The sequence below is a fragment of the Bufo bufo genome, chromosome 10 (genome assembly GCF_905171765.1).
Source record: "Bufo bufo chromosome 10, aBufBuf1.1, whole genome shotgun sequence".
NCBI lineage: Eukaryota > Metazoa > Chordata > Amphibia > Anura > Bufonidae > Bufo > Bufo bufo.
The window spans coordinates 111,012,754-111,021,849 of NC_053398.1; the positions used below are offsets into that span (position 1 = coordinate 111,012,754).

The 9,096-nt window shown below is 41.4% G+C and overlaps 1 protein-coding gene across 1 annotated transcript; it reads left to right on the forward strand.

Moving 5' to 3' along the window:
- Positions 1-4,579: 4,579 nt before the first annotated feature.
- Positions 4,580-8,425, forward strand: LOC120980288 (agouti related neuropeptide). The gene is made up of 3 exons (XM_040409290.1): positions 4,580-4,772; positions 5,747-5,826; positions 8,243-8,425. Exons 1-3 carry the CDS (start codon positions 4,580-4,582, stop codon positions 8,423-8,425), a joined length of 456 nt encoding a protein of 151 aa, XP_040265224.1.
- The last annotated feature ends 671 nt before the right edge of the window (positions 8,426-9,096 follow it).

The following is a 9,096-nucleotide window of genomic DNA, read 5'->3' on the forward strand; positions in this document are numbered from 1 at the left end:
CCTGTATTTCAATTTTAAAGTATAACTGTCGTATATATATATATATTTTTTTTTTGGACTATTGGATTGTGGTGATTAATAACTCCTTGGTGCCCTATTTCAACTTTTCACTGTGTATTCAATTTCCCCTTAATTCCACATTTTTGTTCCCTGTACTGCCAACTTTTACCTGTGCTTAAAATAGGGTTGCTAGGCATGGTCCGTCTATCTGTTGAAGGACGGAGGACGCAGAAGCAGGCTGCGTGCAAGGTCAGATTACTGACAGCCAGGGACTGTAAGTAAATGATTAAAGCCAGGTCCTCCCCAGCAGCTGATAACAGTGCCTGGGCTGTGTGCATATCTCCCTGTCCCTGCGCTTGGCAGACGCTCCCTCACTTAGCAGAGCTGGAGAATGTAGAGTTGGTGCAGCGCACAACAGGGAAGGGAGATCTGCCGTCTGCTCAGTGTATAAATGAAAGCAACATGTGGTAAGAGGACCCCTTTGTGCTGCAGGAGATTAACCCTTTAGGGGGGAGGTCTCTGGTTACTGACACTTTTGGGGGGCTATTGTTACTGGCTAGTGAGGGCAGGCGGGATTAGCCTCAGGGTGAGAGCAGTGGCGGCCATCTTAACTGAATAGTGAAATTGCAGTTTTATGCAGACTGGTTGCTAAGAGCTGAATCTTATTAAATATGGGGTAAGTCAGTCTAATAGTAACTGATTCTGGAATATCATGTTATTAGTAACTACATATATGAAAATTGAAATTAGGGTCTAAATGTGACAGTTATCCTTTAACTTTACTGTATAATATAAAACTGAAGAAGACAAAATTTATGTTTTTCATTAGGGAAAAAAGAGGTGAACTAACTACTATTTTATTCTCCATATAGTAAGACTATTTTAAAAGCATCTGTCACCATGATCAACTCCATTAAACCAGGCATACTGCCCGGCAGGGTTCATCATGTTGACTAAAATGCGCCCTTGCAATTGGTATTACCATTTTAGAGAAATTCCTATTTTAAGTATATGCATGTGAGGTGTTCAGAACACCAAGGGACTGGCATAGCTTCTCAGAGCACCACTTTAACTCCACCTCTCCCTGTTGCTACTTTCCCTCACAGATTGATAGGGCAAGTCACCGGAGCAGTGAGGAAATCTTGCTTATATGTCAGAGTGATAATGAAGATCTTATACAGTTGTCCCCGCTCTGAGATTTTCACTGCACACGCCCTGGTGGTACTGCCTCCAGCGCATGCGTGACATTTCAGGCATTGGAGCAGTGAGGATGCGTGGCCCTGTCAATCTCACTGGCAAAGGGAGTGGCAATTTGGAGACGTTAGATATGAAGCGGTGCTCTGAGGAGCTAAGCCAGCCCCTCTGTGCTCCGAGCATCTAATTTCCATATACAGTGCAGACCAAAAGTTTGGACACACCTTCTCATTCAAAGAGTTTTTTTTATTTTCATGACTATGAAGGCATCAAAACTATGAATTAACACATGTGGAATTATATACATAACAAACAAGTGTGAAACAACTGAAAATATGTCATATTCTAGGTTCTTCAAAGTAGCCACCTTTTGCTTTGATGACTGCTTTGCACACTCTTGGCATTCTCTTGATGAGCTTCGAGAGGTAGTCCCCTGAAATGGTCTTCCAACAGTCTTGAAGGAGTTCCCAGAGATGCTTAGCACTTGTTGGCCCTTTTGCCTTCACTCTGCGGTCCAGCTCACCCCAAACCATCCCGATTGGGTTCAGGTCCGGTGACTGTGGAGGCCAGGTCATCTGGCGCAGCACCCCATCACTCTCCTTCATGGTCAAATAGCCCTTACTTTCAAAGTTTTCCCAATTTTTCGGCTGACTGACTGACCTTCATTTCTTAAAGTATTGACGGCCACTCATTTTTCTTTACTTAGCTGCCTTCTTCTTGCCATAATACAAATTCTAACAGTCTATTCAGTAGGACTATCAGCTCTGTATTCACCTGACTTCTCCTCAACGCAACTGATGGTCCCAACCCCATTATAAGGCAAGAAATCCCACTTATTAAACCTGACAGGGCACACCTGTGAAGTGAAAACCATTTCAGGGGACTACCTCTTGAAGCTCATCAAGAGAATGCCAAGAGTGTGCAAAGCAGTAATCAAAGTAAAAGGTGGCTACTTTGAAGAACCTAGAATATGACATATTTTCAGTTGTTTCACACTTGTTTGTTATGTATATAATTCCACATGTGTTAATTCATAGCTTTGATGCCTTCAGTGTGAATCTACAATTTTCATAGTCATGAAAATAAAGAAAACTCTTTGAATGAGAAGGTGTGTCCAAACTTTTGGTCTGTACTGTACCTAAGAATACTTTTTTTTGTCTCTTCTTGTCTTTTCTTACCAGCCAAAGGGGGAAAGGGGCAGAGTTTCTATACTGTGGTTTCTTTTGCTATTGATTTATTTTTCTGTTCTTTATTGTAAGATCTAAAAGGAAAATTTAAGTTAAAAAAAAAAAGAAGAAGTTTGCAGAGAGAAACGGCTCATTTTGTCCACCATGATGAACCCTACCTGGCAGTGCTCCTGGTTTAATAGGGTTGATCATGGGGACAGATGCTCTTTAAAGGGGTTGTCTCATCATGGACAATGGGGGCATATCGCTAGGATATGCCCCCATTGTCAGGCCCCTTGCAGACGAGCGTGTCCGGATGCATTGCGAATGAGTTCAGTGAAAAATGCGTGATTTCGCAGGTAAAGTCATTCAGTTTTGCCTGCGATTGCATTCAGTTCAGTTTTTATCGTGCAGGTTCAATGCGTTTTGATGCGTTTTGCACGCGCGTGATTAAAAAAAACTATATTATAGTATAGAACACGCTGTGATTTTCACACAACGCTCAAGTGATGCGTGAAAACCAACGCACATGCACACAGCCCCATTGAAATGAAATGGTCCGGATTCCGTGCGGGCGCAATGCGTACACATCATGCATTGCACCCGCGCTTAATACTCGCTCATGTGAAAGGGGCCTAAGACAATGGGGGCATATTCTAGCGATTTGCCCCCATTGTCCATGATGATACAACCCCTTTAAGGCCCTTTTCACACCATTGCTAATGTTATCCGTTGTTTAACAATAACATAATCTGGTCCATAACTGAACTGCACAAAGCCAAACAGATTCCAATGACTTTAATAGGGTACAATTGGTTTCCATTCAAGAGTCCGCATTTTTGGCGGTAGAAAAAGTCCCCCAAGCACGACTTTTTTTCTCCACTGTCGCTGCGACACAGCCTCTGATGCAGATGTGAACAAGCCCTAATCTGAAAGTGATGAAACTATACTGGATAGGGAACCCCTTACAAAGAGATCCTCAAATTAAATACTAACGTGCTCATACTTTAGGGTGCGGCCACTCAGTCAGGTTTACTGATGCAGTTTTGGAAGCGTAAACCAGGATTAAATAAAAAAAAGAGGAGACGTCGTATCTGTCCTTTATACTTTCTCTAATTTTATGCTCCACTCCTGATTATGGCTTCCAAAACCGCGCCAGGAAACCGGATCACATGGCCGTACTCTTAGACCTCCTGCACACGACCGTATGGCTTTTTCAGTATTTTGCAGTCCGCTTTTCACGGATCCATTTTGTTTCAACAGTGTTTCCGCTTCCGTTCCGTTTTTCTGTTTGGTTTCCGTTTGTGATTTGTTTTTTGTGGATCGCAAATGGAAACGGAAGCATACAATAATGTTTAAACAGTAAGTACATAAAAAAATTGGGCTGGGCATAACATTTTCAATAGATGGTTCTGTAAAAACGGATACGGAAGATATACGGATGCATTCCGTATGCATTCAATTTTTTGGGAGGACCCATTGACTTGAATGGAGCCACGGATCGTTATTTGCAGCCAATAATAGGACATGTTCTATGTTTAAAAGAAATACAGAAATCGAAGGCAATACGGAGTACCTTCTGTTTTTTTTTACGAATCAATTGAAATGAACGCAAAAAACAGAACGTAAGCGGAAAAAAAAAAGTTTGTGTGCAGGAGGCCTTAGGGCTCATTCACACGGCCGTAGGTGTACGGGCAACCTCCGTACGGCCGGCGGGATAAAACCAGACCCATTTAACTTGAATGGGTCTGCATTCGTCCGTTCCGCAAAAAGATAGAGCAGGTTCTTTCTTTTTGCGGAACGGAAGTATGGAACAGAACCCCACGGAAGCACTCCGTAGTGCTTCCGTAGTGTTACGTGATTCCATTCCGCACCTTAGGATTTGCGTACCCATTGAAGTAAATGGGTCCGCATCTGTGATGAGGAATGCACACAGAACGATGCCCATTTATTGCGGATCCGCTAATGCGGTCCGCAATACGGCAACGGGCAGCACATGTTCGTGTGCATGAACCCTTATAGTAAGAGCAGTCTAGCCTCAGAACTGGCTATCTCTGCTCAACCTTCTGCGTCTTGTGCTCATTTTCTTGCAGTACTGTGCCAAAACCAGGTGTTGGACTATTAGAATTTCCGGTTAATTCTATGCCAGTTTTCAGGAATTTTTACTTTACTTTACACTTTATATTTTTTTTCTATTTAAGTAGACATCTTCAAACATGATGTTCAATACATTCCTACTTTGTGTGGCTATGGTTCAGGCAATTCAGGCCATACTGACCTCAGACTCTAGCATTGGAAGACTTGAAGACATCAGCTCTGGGGCAAATACTGGCAGATATAGCTACCAAGGATTACTGCGTAAAGTCAAAGAGTCCGGGTTACATATGCCAGGTAAGACTCATTTTACCTTGTGTTCCTACAAGAAGATAATTTGTATTTGGGCTTGTGTACTTGAACATACTTGACATGTTCTGAGTTCCACAAGCAAGAATAAGGAGGGTTTACTTCTCTTTTCTGGTGTCTGTTCAGTAATACAGTATTCGTAGACTTATTATATTTTTCCTGATTCTGATGTGAACTTTATACAAATACATTTTGTTATAGTGACATAAAGGGAGGGATGTAAGTGTTTTATTATGGTGAGGTTCTGCCCTATGGGACCCTCACTGTTGCCTAGTGTGAATGTGGCACAGAACAAAGTAAAGCGCAGTGCTTCTTTAAAGGGGTTTTCCAAGATTTTTTAACTGATGACCTATGTTCTGGATAGGTTATCAGTATCTGATCAGTGGGGGGTCTGACACCCAGGACCCTTGCCGATCAGCTGTTTGAGTAGGTACCGGCACTCGCAGTAGCGCTGTGGCCTTCTCACAGCTTTCTCTAGGCCATGTGACGTTATGTTCATCGGTCACGTGGCCTAGGTGCAGCTCAGAACCATTTAAGGTTCTGTGCTTGGTGAAATGAGAGAAGGCTGTGGTGCTACTGTGAGTGCCGCTGACTTCTGAAACAACTGATTAGCGGATTCCCAGGTGGCGGACCCCCGCCGATCAGATACTGCTGACCGACTGTATCTAGAGGATAGGTCATCAGTTAAAAAATCTCTGAAAACCCCTTTAAGGCCAGGTGGGGATTGCTGATGTGTAGAAATTACAACATAGACCCTTTTACGTTAATGGATTATCTTGCAATTCCACATAAAAGCACCTGGTTGGGAAAGGCGATATGTCCGATAGAGGGGAAGTTGTGTTTTTGCTACCACTGTGGCCCCTCCATTCATTCTAGGCATCAGGGGGTCCCAATGTATGCTGTGAAAATGCTGAGGTATGATTTATAACATTTCATCATGGGGGCAGTTATGACAATATATGTATTCTACCTTCTCATTGCAGCAAGATCAGGCATTCTTACAATGGACACAGAAGCTGCTGAAGAGAATCTGATGGAAGATTACAGTCTGGTGGATCCAAGGGTAACTCAAATACTAATAAACAGCAAAACAATTAAAGAATATTAGTTGTCGCCTACAAGCAATACACGGTAGGCTAGGTTCACATTTATATTTGGTAAATCCGGTACTCTGTTCGGGCAGAGGAACAGACTACCAGAGTTACTGTATCCAAAAATGCTAAAGTTCCTCATGTTACAGCGAAGTTTCTTTTCCTAGTTACATAGTTAATATAGTTTAAAAAATGACATAAGTTCAACCAAAGGTTATACCACACAAGCATCCCAAGGGATTCTCCAGTGTTGAAGAGACTATGCTTGCATAGTTGTTGACATCCTTTGTAAGTTCCTGAGAGTAGTGGAGGAGAAGTGCAGGACCATAGTTGAAGGATGTATGATGGGGGTCACTGTGTCTCGTGCAACTGCAAAAAATGGCCAAAGAAAATAGGCGCTCATAGGGTAAATAAGTAAAGGTGCATAATCCCTAGAGGCGATATATTACACTCATCTATTAGTGTTGTGCAAAATTGGGCACAACACCAGTGAAAGCTCAGAGTAAAGGAGCGGAGGTCAGTGCAGCCAATGCTATCTTGAGTCTCTATGGGTAGAAACCAATCAACGAAGGAGCAGTAGAAGTCCAAGAAAAGAACGGGTGGACTACTTGAGTCTCAGTTTTAGGGTGATGCTGGTAGGCACAAATCCAGGACCAATATAGTTACGAACTATAAGATCTTTATAAAATATTTTCAGATGGACAATGCGTTTTGCAGGTATTCAGGACCCCTTTTTCACGTCTAAAATGGTATAAAACAGGACGAAAACATACAAATCCAAGTACAAGATTACTTTTCTAGTTATGTAAAAAAATAAATAAGGGGAATCATTTATCATGCAGAAATACGCCTATATTCGGTGTATTTCAGGTGCCGCTCTCTGCGACTTCTCCTCGCTCACGCCAGGTCTAAAATTGTGGGCGTAGCGTGGGCGGGGAAGGGAGCAGACCGGCAGGACCGTCTCAGTTAACATTTTCTACACCTGTTTTAGGTGTAGAAAAACGTCTAAATGTAAGACAACGCAGAAGCTGTCTTGCATTTAGATCTAGCACTGGAGGCGTCAAGGTTATAGAGAGGCTGGCGCTTCTAACTGTAGCAGATCCACCGCCAGCTCAGGGCTTTATTAAGACCGGCGGGTATTAATAAATGTGCACCTAAGAGTGTCAATAGGTACGACACATCTTGCTAAATGGTGCTGAGGGAGAAGAACATAAAAAAAGGATGATACTAATCTAAGAATAAAAATTTAAAATTGATTAATGAAAAACTATCACAGTACAGTACGGTTGAAATTCATAGTATGGACAATCAAATAAAAATTGAATAAGAACATAAAAAGACATATATAAAAAATACAAAATAAAAATTCACACTTTGGCGTGTAATAAATAATGAATAATGCTATGGTTGCAAAATAAAATATTCTCTAAAAGTAATGGACTTCAATAGATAAATATTATATGATGCGGTATAAATTCATGTTTCTATCAAAGAATCAATGTACGGAGTGGTATGAGTAGAATGATAGGTATGTTTGCATATGCTGATATCCCCAAATAAATGTGTGGATTAAATGTCTCAATCTTTTACATAAATAGGAAAGTTATCTTGTACGTATATTTGTATGTTTTGTTCTATTTGTTTTAAACTATTTTAGACTTGAAAAAAGGGGTCCTGAGTACCCGAAACGTGCTGTCCATGTGAGAATACTTAATAAAGGTCTTACAGTTCATAACTACATTGGTTCTGGATTTGCTCCTTTCAGCTATCACACAAAAAGTGAGATTCAAGAAGTCCCGTTCTTTTCCTGTGCTTCTCGTGCAACTCGAAACAACTATAAGAATATTTTATTGTTACAGCATACTTGCCAACAGTCCTGATTTTGCTGGGACAATCCTGTGAACTGTCCCTCAAAAGTAGGATTTTTTTGGGTGTTCTGCTCCAGGGTGGTTTGTGGGTGTTCTCAAGCAGTCTGAGAGGTGGGGCTTAAATGTCCTTACTTTTATTTTTTATATGTTGGTAAGTATGCTACTGGTATGTGGCTCAGACAATTTTGTATGATTACAATGGAACGGCCAATTCCACGTGGATCACATTACTGTGCTGGCACTGCAGTGTGGAATATCTGAACAGCTAATCTATCTGTCCATGTACTATGAGAATCTAGAGCCAGTACACAGCTAATCGCACTTATCCCAGGAACAGTTGAGCTGAAGAGGTACATCACTAACTTCTGGTGATTGGTTTGGTTGTTGGTGCCCAGACACCCACTGATCACAACCTTCTAAAAGTTGAACATGACCTAACATTTTTGCTAATTAGCCAAGTATAAATGATGACTAGCCAAATATGACAGCTGTATAAAATATGTTGCCTTCTCCTCCTCAGGCCCTGTCAATGGAAGCATCTTCCCGTGAAGAGCGTTCACCTAGGAGATGTGTCCAGCTTTTGGAGTCATGTGTTGGACATCTGCCCTGCTGCAGCTCTTGTGCAACCTGTTACTGCCGTTTCTTCAATGCAATTTGCTACTGCAGAAAAACTAGCACCAACTGTCACCAGGGCAAAAACTAGCTGTACTTTGCTTTTATAGATGGCCAGAAAGATGTCTTATGCTTTGTAATATTATCAACCTGTATATTTACCTATATTTTCTCTACAAGAATTTAATACTTGCCTTAAACAACTCTAAGTTATGATTATAAGCAGTTCTTGTTATAGCATCCATATACATAATATCTAGTGACTATGTCTTAGTAGAAATAAAAGATTTATACTACGGAAAAGCTTTTAGTATTGAAATAAAGTAAGAACTTAAATTTTTTGATCAAACTGATAATAAAACTCTGTAACTTCCATTTTTTATCATCTCCCAGGGAAACATCGTCATCCCCTACATTGGTGATCACTTTAATTGGCAGGTCAATCCCCCCAAAAAATCTTAACATTTTTAGTTAACACAAAACACTAAAGGGGCTGAAGGTGCCTGAAAATGGTGGTAATTGGTGCTGCAGTTGTCTCTGTCACCCCCAATGGGCGTGATTGGACGTAACGACCGACCAAATACTGTCTCGGTCTCTAACGTGACAGGTGTCAGAAGATCTAAGAGACTGGCTGCATGTGATGTTATCTGACAGCCTCTTTGGTTTAACTTGTTTTCAGTGTTGTTGCTGGTAATGACCACACCTCTTGTCTCAGGTGTAGCTTAGTGGTCATTCCAACTCCCCTATTTAGTCTGGCTTCAC